Source organism: Chenopodium album, chromosome 2 (genome assembly GCF_948465745.1).
Source record: "Chenopodium album chromosome 2, dcCheAlbu1.1, whole genome shotgun sequence".
Taxonomy (NCBI): Eukaryota; Viridiplantae; Streptophyta; class Magnoliopsida; order Caryophyllales; family Amaranthaceae; genus Chenopodium; species Chenopodium album.
The window spans coordinates 72,188,664-72,213,325 of record NC_137835.1 but is presented as its reverse complement, the minus strand read 5'-3'; the positions used below and the strand labels follow the sequence as shown (position 1 = coordinate 72,213,325).

Genomic DNA, 24,662 nt, shown 5'->3' with positions numbered 1-24,662 from the left:
TGGGTTTTGTTGGTGGGTTTCGGCGATGGTTTTGGGTTCTGGGTGTCTGTGGGTTTGGTTGTTCTGGTGGTTGTCGGTGGGTTTGGTGGTTCTGGTGGTTGTCGGTGGTGTTTTTCTATGTTAAGTGGTTCTGAGTTTAGGTGATTGTGGGTTTTGTTTAATTGTTTTTTCTAGGTACGATTAATACTTAACCAAGTGTCTTTATTTTTCAATAATCATACTTTAAAAGTTTTGCCTAGGAGTCCGCGCATGACCCCTTTGTTGCAAATAACCGTTAACGGAGGTAGTAATTAAAACAAATTGCATTGCTAATTAGCTATAAATTATTAATAATATCAAATCTTTAACTTCTTAAGCATTTTAATTTGATACATACAGTACTATATAATCATTTTCAAAGAAATACAATTTTCTTAATTCTAAGCATGCATCGCGTGCATATAAAAACTAGTAGTAAATAAATTATACATTGTTTATAACTTAACGGGTCGAGCGGGCTGGCCCGCTAAAAAAATAACTTGGTGCAACCCAACAGCAAGGATTGGCCCTCCCAAATTTCAACTTTTAATAAATTTATTGTTCAAGCCCACAATTTTTTGAGGGAGCCCAATTAATCTCCAAGATTAACATTTCAAGTTAATCTTCTCTTACAACTTTATGCATTTGTTTTCAACCCTTCCTCTCTCTCGTTCATTTTTTCACAAGACCAAACAAACTGTAAACCCTAAAAAACGCATTTTTCTCTCAACAGATTTCCTTCCTCTCAACGGCGGCACCACCACCGACCCCTGTCCACTCCTAAACTGTGTCTGGTCAGTCTAGCTATTGTGTTAATTACATTGTTTTAAATTGAACTCACTAATACTGAAATTCAGCATATTAGTTTTCAGTGTGTGTTCAATTGAATATCAGTTAGTTAGCTGCTCGAACTCTGTGGCCAAACGATCGCAAAATTACTGCTATTTTTCTTGCTTAATGTGCTAATTTTTATGATATTATGCTATATTTTCTCAGGAATTGTGCTAATGGTTTGTTAAATCAGGATTTTCCGAAGTAATTATTTCAATTTTGTGTTAGTAGCTAATTATTCTGGAATCGTTAATTTTGTTGAATTATGTTTGCATTTTTTTTCCTGGTTATCTAGAGAGGGAACGATTAAGGAGATTAATTAGATGACAAATTCATAAATGCTCCAATTCTTTTCTTTTTTTCTTTTTTTTTTCTTTCTGATTTGCTTGAATTTTGTTGCATTAATTTGAATTATTTGATGATTAAATCATGATATATGACCTGAATTTTAGTTTCAAGATGATATAAATTTTCAATTCGGTATGCAGACATTGACAGATTAAGTGATTAGTACACAATGATGTAAATTTCAGTTCTAAAATGAATTTTTTCAAAAATCGATTGTTAATGATGTATCATGTATGACTTAAGTTTAATTAGAGTTTTTTGTTGGTTATTAGAGCAACTTCAATGGAAAGCTAATTGTTAAATTAGCTATGATGTCACATATGATTTCAAGCTAACTTTCTTTATAGCTATTTTGTGCCCCAGTGGTTAGCTAATTAAATGAGCTTGACTTTCTCGATTAGCCCAAAAAATTTAATTGTTTTAATATATTAATCTCTAATAATTTTGAAAACTTTTTTGTCAAACAAATTAGTTTAAACAAGCTAATTTGCTTGGCCAAGGCAATTGTATTTTTTAGTTCCAATGGACAAGCTAGTAGCTAGAGATTTTTGAAAATTGCAAGCAAGTCCCTAGCTATAACCATTGGAGTTGCACTTAGAGCAACTCCAATGGCAAGCTAATTGTAAAATTAGCTTGTCATGCCAAATAAGTTTTCAAGTTAATTATGTTTGTAGCTAGTTTGATCCCCAATGGCTAGCTATTAGCTTACTATTTAAATTATCAATTTATTATTTTTATATTAATTACTAATTGACTTTTAACATTTTCTTTTTGGCAAGTTTTTTTCAAGCAAATTAGCTTTGCCAAGCTAATTTGCTTGACTAAGCTAATTACATATTTTTACTCCAATGATCAAGCTAGTAGCTAGGGACTATTTAAAATTGCAAGCAAGTCCCTAGCTACAACCGTTGGAGTTGCTCTTTGAGTTGTTAAATTATATATATATATATATAATTCATAATTGTAGTTGACTTTGAGATTTAATTGTTGTGGTTCCTTGATTTTTTTTATAGTTTCCGACTTGATTTGATTTAAGGAAATATATACTTTAATAATCTCAACTTTGACCAATTTACTTTAAATAATCCCAATTTTTGATTATTCTGCCATAATCCCAATTTTGACTTGCGTTTTCTTTCTTCAATCCCAAATCGGTCAACAAAAGTCAACTGCCTATTATTCTAGGTAACATGACGTGTCAAGTAGTAATTGGTCCAAAAAAAATTAAATAAAAAATCAAAAGAAAATAGAGAAAACAAAACTAAGCAACCACCAGCCCACATCACCCGCGGTGGCTGATGCCAACCCTGAACCACCTCCTCCATAGCTCCGACCCCGAAAACCTCCCCTGAAACCGCCAAATCTCCGCGAAAGTTCACCCGAAACCGCCGTTCCTTGCGAAATTACCCTTCCTAGACCTCCTAAACCAGCGATAACCACAAGCCCTAACCGCCGCCCATAACCCCAAGACCACCCATAACCAAAGCCCCTGACCCCGAAATCGTCTATCTCCCTTCCCTCTAGCCCCAAAACCACCCATAACACTAACCTCGGCCCTCGAAATCACCTCTCCCATCCCCGAAACCACCAAAATCAGAACTCTCCTCCCTTTCTCTCTCCTCCATGTATCGAAAAAGCAATTAAAGGGTGAGGGAAGCTGGTTTCGGTGTGAAGGGAAGAAAAGGTGGTCGGAAATGCGGCGTGGGGGGTCGAATATGGTGATTTGGGGGTGGGGCTCGCCAGTTGGGAAAGGGCGGCCACCAGCGTTTGGTGGCTGGTGGTCTTTAATTTTTTCCTTTTTTTTTTGTTTTTTGAATTACTTTTTTTTTTTAATTTTTTTTCTCAACTGCTATTTGTCGCTCCCAAATTACCAGGTAACGCTCCCTTTTTGACTTGAATGGACCACTATGCCCTTTATGCAATTTGGGTTATAAAAAGGACCTTGTTCCCCATTTGGACACAATACATGAAACGGTCCCCTCACTTCACGACATTGCTGTCCCGAGCTTCCCAAAATCGGTCCCCACGACCTTGCAACCAAATCGGTCCCCACGACCACCTAAATTTTCTATTTTCAAAAATCGTTAAATTTTCCGACGGGTCTTGGGTCATGGACGGCGAGTGGAACATACGTACGCCGGAGAATGCGTCGGATCATTCTGTAAGTTTTTTTTTTTTTTTTAATTTTCGGTAATTAGGACATCCGCCTAAAATTTCCGGATGTACCATGGAACATCCGGAAATTTCAAGCGGAAGATGGGATCCGCCTAAAAAATCCGGATGTTCCATGGTACATCCGGAAATTTCAGGCGGATGTACCTAGGGACATCCGGAAATTTTAGGCGGATGTCCCTATTAAATTTTTTTTTTTTTTAAATGTAAGTACGTTTATTTAATTTTTTTTATGTTTATTAAGTTTTTTTTTTTTTATGTATTTTTTTTCGTGGTCTTGTGATTATTGTTGTGATTTAGTATTTGATAATTAATGTAATTTTGTTGTATTAATATGATTATTAGTAATATGTTTATTTTTTGTTTCATTATTATTATTATTATTATTATTATTATTATTATTATTATTATTATTATTATTTATATTATTATTATTATTATTATTATTATTATTATTATTATTATTATTATTATTATTGTTATTATTAGTAATATGTTGATATTATTGTTGTTGTTGTAGTTGATATTATTATTGTTGTTGTTGCTGTTATTTTTATTGTTGTTGTTGTTGTTGATATTGTTATTATTAATTAGTAGAAATATAATTTTAATATTAACATTAATATTATTATTATTATTATTATTATTATTATTATTATTATTATTATTATTATTATTATTATTATTATTATTATTATTATTATTATTATTATTGTTATTATTATTATTATTTATTTATTAATTAATGTTATGGTCTTATAAATTGTTTTGTAGTTGTTGTTATAATTTTTTATTATCATTAATATTGTTATTGTTTTGTATTTGTTGTTATTATTATTAGTATTGTTATTAGTATTGTTATTATTATTATTATTATTATTATTATTATTATTATTATTATTATTACTATTAGTATTGTTTTTATTATTTTTATTATTTTAATTATAATTATTTTTATTATTTTTGTTTTTATTATTATTATTTTGACATAAAGCATGTTTTGTTTAATTTGTATAGGATATGGAATCTGAGGAAGACGGTGACGGTGTGAATTATAGTGGGAATTTTGTCACCGATACGTTTTTTCCTACATTTGACGATGCTGTTACATGGGCTGATGGTGTTTCCATAAAATTGAGATTAATATTGGTGAAATCGTCTTATAACAAAACCAGAGATGGTCGGCCGTATCGGTATTTGCGATGTGATCGGTCACGAAGGAGCAAGCCGAGAGATTTGGAGAACGCGATACGGAAGGACACCAAAACCAAAGCTAATGGTTGTCCATTCTACATCAAGATATATTATGATGTCAGCACCGAAAGTTGGAAGATCATTGCGAAAAATGATCACACCGGGACACATAACCACCCAATGATTGTGTACCCAGAGGGTCACCGTAAAGTGAGCGGATTGAGTCCGGGTGCAAAACAGGTTGTGCGGGACATGACAAAGTCCAAGGTTGCTCCCCGTAACATCATGTCCACTATTGCCGAGCAATTTCCTGATGATCATCCAAACATCCGACACATTTACAATTGCCGAAATGACTTCAGGATGGAAATGTCCGAAGGAAGAGGAGTTGTTCAGCAATTTCTTCATCTGGCGAGAGAGAGTAAATACATTTACTGGTTCACGAACGATGATCACAACGTTTTGCAACATGCATTTATGGTGCACCCGATCATGGTCAACATACTCCGCACATACCCACATGTCATAGGTATGGATTCTACTTACAAGACCAATCGATATAACATGCCTTTCTTTGAGATAGTAGGCGTGACACCGACAAACCAGAATTTTCTAGTTGGATATGTTTTCATGCGCGACGAGTGCACGGCTAGCTATCGGTGGGTGTTGCAGAGATTAAGGGAGTTGATTGGGTTTGATAAAGAGCCATCTGTATTTATTTCAGACCGTGATCTTGGGCTATGTGCGGCTTTGAGAGAAGTCTTTCCAGGGACGTCACATTTACTCTGTCTATGGCACATCAACAGAGATGTGGAGGCTAAGGTGACGAAGATGTTTGGAAACAAGACGGTTGGTGTCAGTTTTAGAGCTGGGAGATGGTTCAAAATCGTGAATGCAACAACACAGGCGGAGTATGATCGTGCTCTAACTGCCATGCAAGTGAGGTGGGGAAAATATCCGGAAGTGATTCAGTATGTTCAGAGAACTTGGCTTTGTCATAAGGAGAAATTTGTGAAATTTTGGACGAACCAGGTTCTTCATTTTGGTAACACCACCAACTGCAGAGTTGAGAGCCAACATTCAGCAGTGAAAACTTGGTTAGAATCATCCACAGGTTAGTTGTATTATTTTATTAGTTGTTCTCGTTGTTACGTAATTGTAATTGTAATTGTATTTGAATTTACTAATTAGAATCATTGGCAGGTGCTTTGGATACCGTATGGGCCCGAGTCCATTGTCATATCGGTAATTGCATCATACAAATTCGTAATGACTTGGAGGCATCAAGGTCTAAAATTGGTCAGATGTACAGACAGTTGCCACTGTCACGTATAAATGGCAAAGTGTCTCAACATTGCTTGAAAGTTCTGGATAACGAGACGAAAAGGATGCGGGATTTGAGTTACCAGGTCCATGAACGGTGTGGATGTGCTATGCGTCTGACCCATGGTCTTCCATGTGCTTGCCAGATACATGATTCGATAGTTGCACAGACAGGATTGTATAGTAGCCAAATTCATTCTTTCTGGAAGATACTGGTTATTGGTGATGGTGTTAACATTCCTGAAGTGGTATATGATTTGACCGAGGAGGCTGCACATTTTCGGTCCCTAATCGACGAAGTCATGGAAAGTGACCCGGCCGTACGTCGAAATGTAACGCGAATCATTGAAGAGGAGCTACATCCAGATCATTCACACCTTGAAGAACCACATATCAACCTTAACACTCGTGGTCGACCGAAAAGAAATAACACCAGGCGTGATCGTAGCTATTTCGAGCATGTGAACCGTCAACACACTCACGTGGTGGTGACCCAGAACCAGGTAATACTAAAATTCTATATTTAATATAAAAATATGTAAACTTAATACTTGTAGCTTTACTAATAATTTATCTTTTAATTTTGTGTTGTAGATCCAAGTGACATTAGTCAATGCAGGTATTTGAACTTGCTTCCAGCCCCAATGTTGTCGTACATTTCGTCTTGGAAGGATGTCATTGGTGATGGGAACTGTGGCTTTCGTTGTGTCGCCGACTTCTTCTTTGGCGATCAAAATAAGTGGTTTGACGCTCGGGAAACAATAGCGAACGAGGTCGCTGGTCATCCTGATTTGTACGAACGGATTTACGGGCTTGGGCGACTTTGGATGAACGTGGAGCGTATTCGATGGGATGGTGGGGCTGTCGGGGAGCGGCATTGGATGGTTACAATTCAAGATTTATTTCCTATTGCTACGTGGTTCAACGCAAGGGTGATTTGTCTCGGAGTAGGCCTAGTACCAACTTGCTACTACCCATGCATCACAGTCTTACCGCTTAGGGCACGCAACGGGGTTCGGTCACCGACTCGAGAGTTTGTGATTGCTACAGTTGGTGGATCACATTTTATCCGTCTTGACCTTGTACCTGATTCACCACTCCCGCCGATCGCCGGTTGGTGGACGCAAAACCGCGAGGATAGTGTCAATGGATGGGATCAAGCATATCAGTTGAGAAGGGACATGTGGGATGCATTAGTTAGGTAGTTTGTAATGTACATTTACTAACTTTGAACATTTGTAAGAAAATTAGAATTATGAAATTAATTTTAAATGTATTTGCTTTTAATCTAACATGATATGCAACAAAACATCAAATATAAAATAAAATAAGTGTCCAGTTTATACAGTACATTTAAAAAACAAAAATTAAAAATAAGTTCATAACATAAGTAAAACCACTAACAGAACATCTAATCAAAATAATCTAAAGTCCCATTTTTGACTTCCAATCAAATACAAGCTGCTCAGTCATTGTTCGAGTCTCACTCGACATTTCAGGATACTCAGCTAGTGCTCTTTGGTGAATCTCCATGGACCGACCCATCCACTACAAATCAAACAATAACATATTTTAAACACAAAAATTCATATAAGTCATTGTTAATATAATAATAAGCATAAATACTTACGTAATCAGTGTTAGTCCGCTCAGGCAGGTTGCTTGTAACTCCTGCACCTGGAGATACCCGCGGGTGAGAAAACCTGTACAACCACTGCATGTAACCGGGCGCAACCGAAGGAGCTGCAGCACTAAGCCTGGGTAGGGCACCTAAAACAACACTCTGAGATACCCCAGGGACAAAGCTGTTCCACATCATAGCTGTCATCTCAGTCGGGAAGTCTACCCGATACATCTTCAAGTTAGTCGGCCTCTTGGCCTTCTCTGGCCTGATGATCTCGCGGGGAATGCCTTGCACGAAACCAAGCTGGCGCACCACTCTATCAGGCATGTACGGCTCAATGATGTTACGGTACTGGATGCAGCCAATGAATAAAGTCACATTTACTCGTAATGCAGGATCAGCTCCGTACGGTAGCCAGTTCACCTCACGGTCAGTAAGCGCATCAATCCTAGTACGAAAAGCTAACAGGCGCTCCAGGTTCTTGCTAGGACATCCCGCTCCTACATCCCAAGCAGACGCACGAGGCATTTGAAGGTCCCGGGTCAAGGTACCTTGCTGTGGCCGAAAGCACGGAAAGTACTCGTAAATCCACGCTTGCAGAAGCGTGAGACAACCAGCAATCGAATCAGCACCTTTTCGTGATGCCGTGCCCAGTTGCCGATACAAGTAGGCCAGTGCAGCTGTTCCCCAAGCATACTCGTTAATAGGGACATCCGTGTGACATAGCTCGTGAAGGAAGGAAGGATGCGTACGGTTACCACTCTTGTCTACAAACAGTGTACCTCCAAGCACTAACCAGAAGTATGCATCAAGCTGCTCACTAAAATCCCGGTCGACCGCCAATGTCGACTCAAAAATCTTATCAGTCAACACCCCACTACCCTGCCAAATGGTCTTTGTGCCGCAAACCTCAGACAGATCATCTGGAGTCATATCCATGGTGACCGAGCACGCGTCCCGTAACACATCCGTGCTAGGAGTAGTGGACACCATATTTCCTGCAACCCGTAACCCAAGTATGTTGTACACGTCGTGCAGCAAGATCGTAATCTCCCCAAATGGCATGTGAAAGGTGTTCGTATCTGGCTGCCACCTCTCAACAAAAGCAGAAATCAACGGCCAATCAAGTCTCTTAAACATCAGGCCGGGCAAGTGAGACAACCAACTAGCATCAATCGTCGCAATGTCCTCCACAGATTGACGGCCTCGCCAAGTGAACAAGTTAGAACATAACTTTGTCCTACTCAAACAGCGCAAAACACTACGCTCCTGCTCCACTTGCAGAGTACAAGGGCCGACTACTACCAGACTGTTGGTCTCTCGACCAACCACTAGTAGACCCGTATTGCTGCTGCTCGGGCTGAACCGGTGAAGATCGAGATGTCTGTCTCCTAACAGACGCATTCAGACGTCGTGATATTGCATGTCGAGCACCAGAACCCTCGATCTACATAAAATTAAAAAATAATCCGATTTTAGTAATAACAATAACAATAACCATAATAACCATAACAACAATAACAACAATAATAATAACAACAACAACAACAACAAATACAAATTAACAACAACAAATATAACCTTAACAACAACAATAACTAACAACAATAACAACAACAACAACAAATACAAATTAACAACAACAACAATAACCATAATAACAATAATAATAACACTAATATCAACAACTATAATACTAATCATAATTAAAAATATTAATAATAGTACTACTAATAACACTAATAATAATATTATTATAACAACAACAAAAAAAAAAAAAAATAAACAACAACAATAACCATAAAAACCCTAATATCAAATTAGTTTAATAATAATACTAATCATATTTTTAAAAATAATAACACTAATAATAATAATAATAATAATAATAATAATAATAATAATAATAATAATAATAATAATAATAACAATAATAACAATAATAATAATAATAATAATAATAATAATAATAATAATAGTAATAATAATAATAATAATAATAATAATAATAATAATAATAATAATAATAATAATAATAATAATAATAATAATAATAATAATAATAATAATAATAATAATAATATCAACAATAATAATAACAATAATAATAATAATACTAACCATAACACTTCAAAATAACAACAAAAATAACAAAATCCAAAAAAAAAAAAAAACAAATTAACAACAACAACAATAACCTTAACATTAATAATAAAAACCTAATATCAACAAAATAATAAAAATTATCATATTTTTTAAAATAATTACATTACAAAATATAATAAGCACAATAATAACAACAACAATAATAATAATATCAACAATAATCACCATAACACTTCAAAATAACAAAAAAAAAAACAAAATCCGAAAAAAAAAATAAAATTAACAATTTTATTAACGGGCCAAAAAAAAAAAAAAAAAAAAAAAAAAAAAAAAAAAAAAATTGGAACTCTTGCCCAAAATTTCCGGAAGTTCCATGGAGGATCCGCCTGGAATTTCCGGATCCTCCATGGAACATCCGGAAATTCTGGGCGGATGTCACTTCCGCCCAAAATTTCCGGATGTTCCATGGAGGATCCGGAAATTCCAGGCGGATCCTCCATGGAACTTCCGGAAATTTTGGGCGGAAGTTCCTGGGATCCGAAATTAAAAAAAAAAAAAATACCTCGTCTCCACCATCGCCGCCTCCGCCGCTGCCACCAGCGCCGCTGAAGGTCCTCCCTCCGAATCTCAGCCTAATCCGCCTCGAATCACCCATTTTCTTTTGTGTTTATGATGATTGTTGTTTTTTTAAAAAATGAAGAACAATTTTTGAATTTTTTTTTAAAAAAAAAAAAAATTGTTTTAGAGAGTAAGAGAGTTTGAGAGTAAGAGAGTTAGAGAGAGAAGTAAAGAAGTGAGAAATGTTGGTCGGAAAGGAAAAAACCGTATTTATATATTAGGGGTAAAATTGGAATTTCAAGAAAAAAAGGGAGCGTTACCCGGTAAAATGGGAGCGACAAATAACAACACCCTTTTTATTAACATGATACACGTGTCAAATAATTTTTTTTTAACGTTTACTTCAGGTAATGGGTAATTTGGATTGAAGAAAGAAAACACAAGTGAAAATTGAGATTGTTGCAGAATAATCAAAAGTTGGGATTATTTAAAGTAAATGGGCCAAAGTTGTGATTATTAAAGTGCATTTTTCCTTGATTTAATTCATTTGAATTGAATACTTGATCTTTTGCTGTTGCTATTTGGTTTGGTTCATTTGATCTGATCTGTTGTTGTGGCTTCATCTTGTGTTCTTTTGAGCAAGAATTAAATTGGTATATTGAGGTAATGGGGTGCCAAGGTTTTTCGGGATATTTGCTTAAACCACGAAATTTCCTAATAACCCTTGCCATAGTAGCTGTGTTAGTGCTTGGGATTTACAACCAAGTCACGCCCGATTATGGTCTTGCGGCTGTCATTAACAAACTTCTCCAAAATCTTCCTATGTAAGTCCTTATTGTTTGTTTTATCTTTTCTACAATCGTCAATGAATTCATAATTATTGGATCTTTATGTATTATTTTATGACTATTGCATCTACTTATTATTTAACAGCAAGCCAAGACAAAAAACTCTAGACCAACAATTTGTAGAGGTGCGTTATACTACCTCCGTTTTTTTTTTTTTTTTATTTTTTTTTTTATTATTATTATTTTTTTTTTTTAAATAGCAACAAATTAATTTTTTTTTTTCTCACAAATAATATCCATTTGTTGCAACTAAAAAAACCGGAGGGCATATATAACATCTTGCTATAAATTATTTTCTTATTAAGTATACATAGTTTGAGTTGCATACCTAATGTTTCACAAATACTTGTATAATGATTTACATAGGCGGAAAAAAGAATCTTCGAATCTCATCTCATCAAGTATGGGAAAAGTCCAAAGCTGGCTCTTGATCAACAAGAAGCTTCTCTTCATTCCTTAGTACTAATGGTACAGTATGACAGATTTTGTTAATTTTGCAATAAACTAAATAAAATAACTACTACCTTCGTAACATATTAGTTGCGCCGATTATACATAAAGTAAGGAGGAAAAATGACAAATCGTTGCAACTAATATGTCACGGAGTTATGTAGTAGGAAACTAAATGACTAATTATATGACTTTACAGTGAGATATGTATAGGTTCTGAACGCTCCTGATGGAACTCTTAAAAAGAAAGTAGCACAGAAGGAGTTGGATAAAGAGTTGGCGCATCGACGCCATGTGGATTGCGCAATTGAACAGATTGCAAAAGCTATTTCCTTCCCTAATGATTTCTCAAAGTTGATTGATACTATTTCAAGGGTGGACGATTGGGACTGTTACAGTACATTGGTAAGTAGTTTTAAGAACTTTGATTTTGGTTTAAGTAATTATAAGCAACACCTTATATTTTGGATTTTTGCTAATCAACAAGTTTTAAACAGTTTAATTTGTATTTATTAATGTATGTGTAGCTTTCCACTTATGAGACCTATTGTGGAGGATTTTCTTTTTACGGGATCATATATGAGAATGTATTCGCAAACATGTGCAATAACGGTACTCAAGAAGCCCAACTAGCTGAAATTGCATCTGAAGTTTGTGGCGACGGAGGAAAGTGTCAAAAGGTTGTAGCCAAGTGATGAAAATAAGCAATGAACTCAATAGTGTTGCATTACATTATTAATCATATATCTAACTATATGGATTATTCATGGGCCTCATTATTATATAAATACCTTCTTTTTTTTTTTTTACAAAATAAAATAATTTTTTTTTAAATACTAGATTTTTTAATACTAGATATGAAAAGTATTTGGTTTTTCCGATATATTATCATTAGTTTTACCCATAGGCCCATGCTAATTAATAATCTTTTACTATGTCCGTTTAATGATAATTCTAATATCTAGCTTGACTTTTACGCTATTCATATACTTACTTTGACAATACTTTTTACTAATATATAAATTACATATGTTGTCATTAGCATTGTCAAAACGTTTTGACAGTTCGGTTTCGGTTCGGTTTGAAATCGGTTCGGTATTTAATCGGGTCGGTTTGGAATCGGTTTAATTGTCTCACGGGTCGGTTTTGGTTCGGTTTAAATAGTTATCGGTTCGATTCGGTTCCGGTTTATTCTTAAGCAGTTTTAATTCGGTTCGGGTTGTAAACAGTCCGGGTAGTAAACGGTTCGGTGCAGACGGGTTGCGGTTTGTTAACGGTGCGGTGTAAACGATTTTATCCCGGTTCAAACAGTTTCGGGTTGGAAACGGTTTCGGGTTAGAAACAATTTGGTTCTTTTTTGGTTCAGTTTATAACTGGTTCGGTTCTTTTTCGGTTCAGTTTTTAATAACTGGTTCGGTTCTTCGATTGTTTAACCACTTTAACGTTATTCATATCGGTTCCATTTCAAGTTTACTAAATTATAGTTGAATCTGAATTAAAACATAGCCTAATAGTATATTCATGTCACTAGCACACTTCCATCTTTATTTCATTATTACTCACATAATCAATGTAATCATTTGCTTAATAGTCTCTGTGAATTAATTTTATTTATTACGCCTTCAGCCAAGCCTTGGTACTTAATATTACAAGCTTTTTGTTCATTTGGTTTCATCACCTCAAATGTATACATGACTAGAGGCAGTAGTGTTGCTAATAGTTTGAGGCAGGGCCTGAGCCTTCTTGTTTTGCTCTTGTTTGTGAACACTGATTATCCTTAAGACCTTAATGAATGATTTGCCTTGCTATTTTAAAAAAAAATATTCTAAGATTTCTAATATTTAATCCATTTAATTATATCCCCGTCAAAAAAAAAAAAAAAATCCATTTAATTATATAAAAAAGTTTGTAAACGGTTCGATTTAGAAGCGGTTTGGTTCATAAACGGTTTGGTTTATAACGAGTTCGGTTTACAATCAGTTCGGCTTTTAAATGGTTCGGTGCAAACGGGTAGCAGTTTGCTAACGGTTCGGTGTAAGCGGTTTTTTTGCCAGTTTAAACGGTCTCGGGTTGGAACCGGTTTCGGGTTAGATACGGTTCGGTTCTTTTTCGGTTCGGTTTTCTTTCAGTTCGGTTTATATTCGGTTCGGTTTGTTAACGGGTTCGCTTCTTATACGGTTTAACATTATTTGGGTCGATTCGGTTTCAGGTTTACTAAAATACGGTTCGGGTCGGTTTTCGGTTTCAAAAAAATCGGGTTTTAATCGGTTCGGTTCTCATTTGGGTCGGTCGGTTTCGGGCAGTTAAACGGTTTCGGTTTGAAATTTGACATCACTAGTTGTCATGTAAAAATTATGGATTAGTCTTTATATTTATATTCATTATATTATATTAGTTTTATTTATTTATTTATTATTATTTATTTTTTTTTATACTTTTTAATAATATATATTTACAAATATTAATAGTCAAATTTGCACATCGATATATCTGTTAGTGTTGCGATTATCATCAAATAGAAGGAATGTAATATTGCCCTCTTCTCTCTCTCGTATCAAATACGCATACACTTCGTAGTTTAGGATCGAGGCCCCTATTTAAGTTTTTGCTCCGGGCCCTAAAATTGTTTGAGACGACACCGATAGAAATAGGCTGATCGATTCTCTCCCCTAGACCCTTACTTTCTCCTCTTTCTCTTTAATTTTATAACATGTTATCAGCACCAAAGCTCTTAGTGAAGGGTTAAGATTATAAATCTACCCTCAAAAGTTGTTGATTCCTTCCATGATTATGATTTGGAGAAAAAAAAAGGGATGTAAACAACTATTTTTTATTACGAACTAGAGATGTAAATATCCCACATGATCTAAAGCAATATCAACAAAGTTATGCGATGTGAGATTTGCCAATTGCAAAGCCCTCATTCGAAGAATCTTCCTACTCAATTATACTAATTCTTATCATGGGGGAAAATCGGTTCAAGTTGATAATAAGAACACATACAATATTTTGTTCTTAATCAGGTGAAACTCCCTAATCACCTATATAATTCATTTAAATTTAATTCGTGTTTCAGATGGGATACATGTGAAAATAAACAAATAAATGAAAATCGGCATTAATTCATCAAATTGTCTGTTGGGTTACTAGAATTGCGTGTCTACGACTACTTTGTCTTTACAGAGTTTGTTATTCTATATACTTGGTATCTCTATTATTTTAGTGATATAAATTAAAGGGCTAAACTTATGAATTGAGCTTTAGATGGAGTTTAAGTTGCTTGCTTGCAATTGGTACTCTAGCTAAGACAATTTCAGGGTTAAAGAAAATTAATGTTGTTTCATTTTGCTGTGTCTGGTGATAAATCGATTATTTGATTATTGACGAAATGTCTACATGCTGTTATTAATATATGGTTTACTACTTCGTATATGATTGAGGGCATTATTTATGTTGATAGCTATGACCATTGACCAAATAGGCTTTTTGCTTAACAAAATATATAAACCTATTTCATAACTAGAAAACCCGTATATATGTCACTTTACTTTTACGAAATTGTTCTCTGTTATTAATCTATTTGATTTCTTTAAGGTAAAATATTTTTTCTCTTTCTTTTTGAAATAATATATTTTCTCTAAAGTGTTTATACATAACTTGAAACTATGTGATGTATATGCTGAATCATGTGCTGCGAATTAAATAATGGCATTTGAGACTATTGAGACTTAATTATAAGTTAAGTTTATATCTTATACTATTTACTATAGATGACATGTTTTTGGTATATTCATATAATAAGTGCTAGATTGCTTTGGTTTGTTATGTAGCATACATATTGGGTTATAAGTCTAGCTCAACTTGAGCAACCAGGCCTCATTCACTTCACCTTATTTTTGCTGAACTGAAATTATTTTTACTGATTTTTTATTATAATTCTTCTTTAAGAAAATTGTATTTTACTGAACTGAACTTATTATATTATGATGAGCTTAGATAAAATTTAATGGACTATTTTTTTTTTTTTCTTATAAGAATGCATTGAATTCTTTAATGATGATCGTAATACTGTTTGAACTTTATGAGTAATGACATTACTTACACTTGAATGACGACATAATTTCACTAACCAAACGGATAATTGTTTAAAGATAGTTGATGTCATAATCAAAAACTAACATTACGCGTATGATCTGGTTATTATTATTATTATTATTATTTTTTTTTTTTTTTTTTTTTATTTTTTTTTTTTTATTTTTTTATGATATATAGCATTGCTTTTAATAAATCTTATGAGTAAGATTGCTAATATAAGCATGATGTTGCATATCAAATTGACTAAATTGATATTTTCTAGTGGACCTTAAATTATGTTGATCACAATCCATCTTATTTTTCTCATGCAAGGTTGATTATTAGTTATAAATGAATGTGGGGAATATTTATTTATTTTGTTAATTAGATGGAAAAGAGTTGATTGTTGAATCATAGTTTGTGACGATAATAATAACTATTACCTGAGATGCATATGGCTTTCTATAAAACAGGGAAAAGTAGTGTATAGCTAGTAACTTTCAAGTAATACTCTATAATTACATACTTTTTTCCACTTTTGGGCTAGAAGTTCTAGATTTTATTAGTTAACTTTATATTTTTGTGATTAATGTATATATTATGTTGATTGATGTGTGATCAAATTTTAATATTATGTACCTACTTGAAGTTGGATTATTGGAATGAAAGTAAATTGAACATGATTATTTGCATACCTAAAGTTCCTTAGATTAAATGGCCCCAAAATCGTAAAACATGTTGCTTAGATATCCACTATTTACTAATGCGATTCTATAAATACAATGTCATAAAATAATAAAAATAATAATACTTCCTCCTTTCTTTTATTATTGCACCACTTGCCTTTTTAGGAAGTTTCATAAATATTGCACCATTTCTTCTTTAGGAAAAAAATTATTTGTGTTCACACTACAAATACCCAACATACCCTTGCTTTTTCACACTTACTTTTTAGTTTATCAATATGTCACATGGGCAATTTTGTATTTTTACCTTTCTCTCTCTTACTTTTTTTCACTACCAAAATATTTGCACCAAACCCCATGGTGCAATAATAAAAAAATAAAAAAAAACGGAGGAAGTACAAAAGTTTAGAAAAGTTGACATAATGTCTTTTAATTTGGTGGTTATTATAGATCCCACACTTTGGGTGAGTATTGATGATTCATATATTACTATATTCTTATTCCCAAAAATGAATGAGAAATAATTGTATAATTGAGATGATGCATGCATGTTTTCGTGATGAATATAATTCATGCAAAAGTTATGCGATCTGCATATTAAATATGGTTGCATAGTATCTATTTGAGCAATAGATAGATGACATTGTGGGAAACTTACTTGTAAAATATATACGTAGTATATATTTATTTTGTCCATACTTATAAGAAATTAATATAATTGGGCAAGAGTTACAAGTCAGAGTTTATAAAAATAATTTTATTATGCTTGATACATGCACTTTTAAAAGAATTTATGCCTTAAAAAGTGGATGTGAGATGTAAAGGTTGTTGGATTCATTTCATGCCCCATATGCAAGGATTAGGGGGAGATTGTATTTATTCCCATTATATAATGTAATCCTTGCACATAAATAATAGAGTATATTGATGGTCAATATGGTACATACATTTACTTAAATACCAACAATTTATTTAATAGAATTGGACACATGTTAATTAAATATTTTGAAATGATACCATCCTGAAGATGGATATATTATCATATACTAGTTGTAAATGCCTCAATTAAATTTGCTGTCCCAGAATTGACAAATTTAAGGAAGTGATAAATTCCATTATAATTATAGAAGAAATAACTTTTAGTAAAATTTTTATGTTCCATGATTATATAAAAGACTCTTGAGGAGTATGAAATGTCCAAAAAGATTAACATGTATCAAGATTATGGTTAAAACTCCAGTAGAGTATAAGTAATTATTGGATAAAATAATAGTTGATTGTCTTGCCAATTGTATAAAGAAACACATGTTGGTGTTTTAATATCACATCACATTCATGGCCATGCATAAAGTAAGTTTAATAAAGTGATCACTAGTGTTGGAAAACTGATCAGAGTTCAAATTTAGAGAAGTGATTGGATGTGATAATTAAATTAGGTCATCTGAGTTTAATAATTACCCGTTATGGAAACCTGAAGTTTCATTTAATTTGATAATGTGTTGACGCTCTCTTAATGTTAGATATATGAAATAAATTAAAGGGCAAGACATAACATTGTGATTGGGTTATATTTAATTTTAATAGTTTGTGTTAAAAGAAAAGTTCAAGAGATAATATATTGGTTTTTCTGAATAATTGGTGACCAGAAGTTCACTAGAATAGTTTATATGTTGACAAAAATTAAGTGACAAGAAGCTCATCACGTACAAGTTATATGTTGAGATTTTAAGTAACAAGTATTATACTATCAATGTTTCTAGTGATCTCGAAGATCACTACCTAGTGAAATTACAAGAAATTAAAGTTTATATTTGTATTACAATTCTCTTGATTGGGGTTATTATATATCAGCACATAAGAAATAAAATAAGAAAATAGACAACTACATAATTTATTACCCCTATTAATATTGATCTCTAGAAGAGAACAAAATTTCACTATTCTCCTGGAGAGATATAAATTTGTTGAATATTATGATTATCCTACGAGATGAAATTTGTTGCACATGAAATTATATTCTAAGTTGGTGAAGAATTGCCCCCAATATTTGAGATATTGTTCCAACTTAGGGGGAGAAGAATTAAAGTAAGTTGGCAAAATTATAAAATCATAATTAGTTGATCTCTATAATGTTACTTTGTAAAGTTACATGCCAACTTGTATGTCAAGATAGGTTGTGATATGGATTTTAATGGATATAACGTTCAATCGCAGTTGAAAGGGTTTGGAATCTTGAGTCTCGGTCAAGAAACGCTAAGCAACACGAACTTAAAACCTAAACTAGGCCAAGAATACACAAGCACAAACTTATGTAAAACTTTATATTTTAAATTAATCAATCATACTTTTCGTTAAACACCATCACGTATTTATAAGCTAAATAATTAGCCTAAAAATCGTGTAAAACAAATTTTAATCTAATTAGGAAACAAACGCTAACTTGTAAAGATGATTTTTTGCAAATATGATCTTTACAGTTAAGCTTATCTTTTACTAACCGAATTAAACTAACAAAAATATCCTAATAAATTCGGTCACTTAATCATAAAAATTAAAATTAAAAATAACAATAACAATAAAAATAATTAGAATAACAGTATTTATGCCTTGGAACCGCATCATACTCCCCCTATTGAAAAAAATTGTCCCAAGTTTTAGCAAATCATGGAACCAAGATATCATCCAAGTTAATCGAACATGAACTAAAAGAATATGTCTCCATCCAACCAAGCCATGCTTATATTTTACACTATTGAAAGCACCACAAACTTCAATTGAATGCTCTAAAATTTTAATTGATGACACACCTTTGTCAATGCAATCAATATAATGGAAATAATACGTGAAAACATTTGTATCCTAATTATCACCGTAAAAGAAAGTAGCTTAGTAGAAATTTGACTTTTTGCTACCAACTTAGATACCACAAATGTAACCTCCTCGTCAACGAAACTAGACAAATATACACTTTTGTGTTCCATAATTTCTTTTTCTTCTACTAGTTGTTCATGAGATTGCTCTAAAATTGAATTTGTAAGATTATCACTCGGCAAAGATACAATCTTTTCCTCGTATATAGCCTCAACAATAGGTTGCTCTACTATCTCTTTCTCATAAAACATATCTTGTACACCAAATATCACGTCACGTATTTGATAAAGAGCATCAATTCTATCCAAACATTCATTCATTTTCTTGATTTCCATCATAAATGCTTCAAACCAACTTTGATTATTCTCCATGTTTATGTGAATGTGGATGAGAAAACACACAAAACCAGTCCAGAAATTGATCGAAAGTATGAGGACCATAACCCAATGAAAACACCTCGAAAAATTCTTAAATTTTGTGTACTGCTAGCCCTATCTGTGTAAAAGACTCGACCAAAAATTCAGCAAAAAATTCTCAGCCAAGTGGTTGCAGTTTAATTTCTTCTCAACACTGTTTGACTAATTCGATTTTTGACCAGTTGCCAAAAACGAACCCAGTTTAATATCTACGCTACTCGAAAAACTCTCAAATTTCGAAGGTGAAAACTAGACAAAAGGCTAACTAATTTGATAAAAAGAATCACCCAAAAAGCTGTAGAAACAAAGGAGAACAAAGCCAAACAATCTGACCTACAAAAGAGAATGCTTATTCTCTCAGGTATCACCAATTTGTATGTACAATGTACGCCTTCGAAATATACCCTGGACCTCTTTCTTCTTCCCTGAGATCTAGAACATGTATAATTGTCTTTTGTTTCATTCATATTTTGAGATTTATGAGGTAATAATTGTTGGATTCGGTTTTTTACTAAATATATTTCGACGTGGGAACACCAGGCTCACTTGGTCAGGTCAATAACATGAAGTCAAAATCAATAACTAACTTGAAATGGCAGAGTTGTTTTTAAGATCAGTGGTGCTGCTTTAGCTGGCAATGATCCTCATAACATTGACCATAAGGTTTGTTTCAAGATCTATATAAAACCTTGCTAACCTCACAAACTGCTTAATGCTGAAATAATAACCCAACAAATGTTAATATTAGTGTATAATATAGAGAAGATGGAGAGCCTGTTTATACAGCTATGTTTAGTTTCCCTGTCATGTTTAAGCAATGACAATCATTTCCTTCAATAAAATGTTAAAATCTTAAAAAGAAATGTTCAATTTAATACATTAAAAAAATAAAAAATTAGCAAAAAATTAATTAAATAAAATAACTGTTCAAAGTCCATTGGGTTGACCCGAACCCAAAATTTTGGACAAGGGTTAAACATTTCTTTACTCTTAACCTGAAATGACTCAGTCCGAGATGACTCATGACCCGACCCTAATTACATAAAAATTTAATTTTAACCGGCTAGTATATATTATAAACTAGGTTAGATCCCGTGTCATGCACGGTTTTTCAATATTTGTCATAGAATATCAATTTAAAATATTTTTTTTTTTTAATTTTTTCTCAAATCAAGCTAATTAAAATATTTTTTTTTCTTTTTTGAATAAATATTATATTACTTTCTTCATTATGACATTTTTTTTATTTCAAATATGATAATTTTTTATTCACCAACTATGTTAAGTTGAAAAAATATATATATTCATGATTTTTTTTACTATAAATAATCATTATACATTAAAAAGTAATTACTAAGATAGGGATTTATTTTAAACAATGATATGGTTAGATATTTAAGTTTATAAATTTATTATTCTACGATTTTTTTTTTCCTAAAGTTTGAAAGTAAATATTTTGTGTATATTTTCAATCAATTTTTTTACAAAGTTTTAGTTTTTTTTTTTTTAAAAAAATATACTAAGGACACACCAGAAGATGACACGTGTCATTGCTGGTGTGTCTTTTAGTATATTGTTATTGATGATTGATGATTACTTTCTTCATTATGACATTTTTTTTATTTCAAATATGATAATTTTTTATTCACCAAGTATGTTAAGTTGAAAAAATATATATATTCATGATTTTTTTTACTATAAATAATCATTATACATTAAAAAGTAATTACTAAAGTTTATAAATTTATTATTCTACGATTTTTTTTTTCCTAAAGTTTGAAAGTAAATATTTTGTGTATATTTTCAATCAATTTTTTTACAAAGTTTTAGTTTTTTTTTTAAAAAAAAATATACTAAGGACACACCAGAAGATGACACGTGTCATTGCTGGTGTGTCTTTTAGTATATTGTTATTGATGGATGTTTTACGCTTTGAACTACTTCGTTTGTTCCAAAAAATATTATGATATAGAAAATAAATTTATAATAATTTTAAGAATTATAATCCAATAATTTTTTTTTAATATAATTATAATTCAATTTATACATCTGAAATATTGTCTATTTAAATTTATCCAATGCGCGCGACATTTGACGTTGTTGGCGAAAAGTTAGAATGTCGAGTAGTGTCGCTGCCTCGTGACCCGACTAAAAGTTTAACTTTATATATTAACAAGCATACACTCTTCCAAGTAACAGCACACCATCAAGTAAACATGGGCAACGGGCCGTGCCTGGCCGTGCCGCATTGGGGGTCGTGCCGTGTCGGCTCCGCGGCGGGCCGAGCCGTGCCTAATAGCCCGCGGCCCGGCACGACCAGCCACTTTAATTTTTTTTTTAATTTTTTAAATAATAAATGTAAATAAAAAAACGATATATATTTTTTAGTACAACTTAATTTTATATAAATAATGTGATTAATTTATGTTTATGTTTAATTTAATAAATTTTATTTAGAACAACTTTATTTTAATTAAGGTTATATAAATTATTAATCTAATTATGTTTAAGTTTATATAAACAAATAAAAACAATTTACTAATTTAGCAAAAAACAACAATGCATATAATAAAAAAAAAATTACGAGTGCGATAATCCGAAAATACAAAAAATTGAAGAATAACTTATTTTATTATATGCCGGGAGCCGGTAAGATAAATCGATAATACAAATAATTAATGATAATTAAAAATTAAAAATCGTACACTATTTGGTGAATAACTTCATTTATTATACGGAATACGAAGTTTGATATTACAAAAATTGTACAATAATAGTGTATAATGGTGAGTAAATATGGGCCTCGTGTCGTGCCGGCGTGCCGGCCCACGTGTCGGCCACCGTGTCGCCCGTCGTGCCGCGTGCCGTGCACGTGTCAAAACTGATTTTTTTGTTCACGGCACGGCCCACGGTCCACAGGTGGGCCGCCATGCCGGTGGCCGTGCCGTGCCGGCGTCGTGCCGGGCCTGTGCCGCCCGTGTGCCGGCCTCCTGTGCCGCCCGCGGCTTGTGCCAACCTTTACCAGCAAGTATTGAACCCTCGCTAGCTACTGCGGTGCAAGCTATGTGATATTTCACGGGATATACTCTTCCTCCTGGGAATCCTTGTGAACATTTTGCATTGCCACCTCCACCATCTGATAAGAAACGAACTGGGCCTCGGCGTAAGTTTGATTAGTTTTGTGCCCCGTGCGATGTCCGGGTCGTTTTTAAAATTTTGAAATAAATTTTTAATCTATATGTCAAATTTCAAAATATATCTTTTATACGAAATTAGTTAGGAATTGATGTGCTTTTGTAACGATTTAAACTATGTAGTAGACATGTAAATGACTAATAATAATATTGGTATTTTATGAGAGTGAGGGATAGCTCAAGTGGTTAGAGCTTCCCTCTCGATTCTAGGAAGTCTTGGTATTTTTGTAGAGTTATAATCTAATATTTTTTTGAATAAAATTATAATTCATTTTATACATATATGGAATATTTTAGAGTTATAATCTAATATTTTTTTGAATAAAATTATAATTCATTTTATACATATATGGAATATTTTAGAGTTATAATCTAATATTTGTTTGAATAAAATTATAATTCAATTTATACCTATGAAATATTGGTATTTTATCAAAAATAAAACACTCAACTAACCATTTTATTCTAAAATTCATCCAAATTTGGTTGAAACTAATTAATTTATCTTATGAAGTCTATCTAAGTATATCTAACGTGGCGCGACACTTTCGCCAAGTGTCGTAATGTCATGGCCTGGCTAAAAATTTAGCTTTATATATTAGTTATATGATATGATATGATATGCAAATACAAACCACATATACATGTCCTCTCCTCCTTTACTCGGTGAACCTATTTTATTATAAGTATTTAGAGAACTTTTACACAATATATTTATTGAGATTTAACATGATCATAATATGAGGAGGTTCTCCCCTACCCTTTTATTTTAAAAAAAATATTAGTTGCCTACGATAACTTGTATAGGATTTTTTTTTTTTTTTTTTTTTTTTTTTGACTAATTCTATTTAGTTGCTTACATGATCATTTTGAATACATGGAAGTTAGATTTTACTAACTGTGTAGTTTCAAATTTATTTGTTTCCCTCTCTTTTGTGTCAAGGTAAGTTGATCATTTACTTTTGATGTAGTCAATGGCTTGAGTAAAAGACTTATGCGAGTCAATTCAATAGTAATGCCGATCCTGATATTATTAGCTAATAAAAACACTTATGTGAGTCAATTGTAATATACAACATAGTTAAATAGGACGTCAAAGAGAATAAAGCGAAAGGGATTGAGTAACTCAACAAAAGTTGTTAAACTTATACGATATCAAACACACTTACAAATGGCATGCAATCAATCTCACACATAAAAATGGAAGAACTTCTCTACCCTTGGTCGGACTGATTTGGGATGCAAACATAGTTCAATAAATTGCCTTATGTCCAAGTCTTCCACTATGTACAATGCTGCAGGAAATTGTCTCGTTTAAATCCTTTTACGAATCTTACCAGTTGCATTTCTAACCTCACACTCTTTGTACAGACTTTCTTTTGTCACTAATTGTAACAATGTTATACCAAACAAATATATATCAGCTTTCTCATTATAGAAATTGTCAAATACATTGGGGGACATTGCATTGGGTCTCTAGAGTTCTAACGAACCCCATTAATCGACCCGTACTCATTTACTAGAAGTGATCATTGAGTGGGTTGGACCGGGTTCGGGCTGGGCCGAAAAATAGGCCCACTTCTCAGGCATGGCCGGACCAAGTTTCGAATTAGAATTTTTGTACCCAAACCCGCCTAAAGTGGTGGAGCCGCGCGGGCTTTTTAAGCCATTTTTGGGCCGGGCCTAAAAAATTAACTAAATATGTATAAAAATGCATTTCCAAACCCGCTAAAAAAATTCGAGCCTGACTAGGCCCGCCTATTTTTGAGCCAAAAAATTCTGCCCAAATCGGGCCGGGCAAACTTTGATCACCTCTACCATTTACCCGGCCTGTTTCCAAATTTTCCACTCGAAATCTTTTAATTCAACGTTCATCACAAATATGTTGTCGACCTTAACGTCACAATTAATAATCGGAGGACAACAAGTGTGAAGATATTGCAACGCAC

General features: G+C 33.0%; 1 protein-coding gene across 2 annotated transcripts; it reads left to right on the top strand.

Moving 5' to 3' along the window:
* The first annotated feature begins 683 nt into the window (after positions 1-683).
* LOC145587095 (vacuolar-processing enzyme-like) lies at positions 684-12,278 on the top strand. Of its 2 annotated transcripts, XM_081643992.1 has the most exons (6): positions 684-812; positions 10,818-10,998; positions 11,108-11,147; positions 11,389-11,490; positions 11,686-11,877; positions 12,000-12,278. In XM_081643992.1, exons 2-6 carry the CDS (start codon positions 10,841-10,843, stop codon positions 12,165-12,167), a joined length of 660 nt encoding a protein of 219 aa, XP_081500118.1. In that variant the 5' UTR covers positions 684-812; positions 10,818-10,840; the 3' UTR covers positions 12,168-12,278. The 2 variants fall into 2 exon arrangements, with proteins under 2 accessions (XP_081500118.1, XP_081500119.1); XM_081643993.1 differs by lacking the exon at positions 684-812 and having other exon boundaries at positions 10,522-10,998.
* The last annotated feature ends 12,384 nt before the right edge of the window (positions 12,279-24,662 follow it).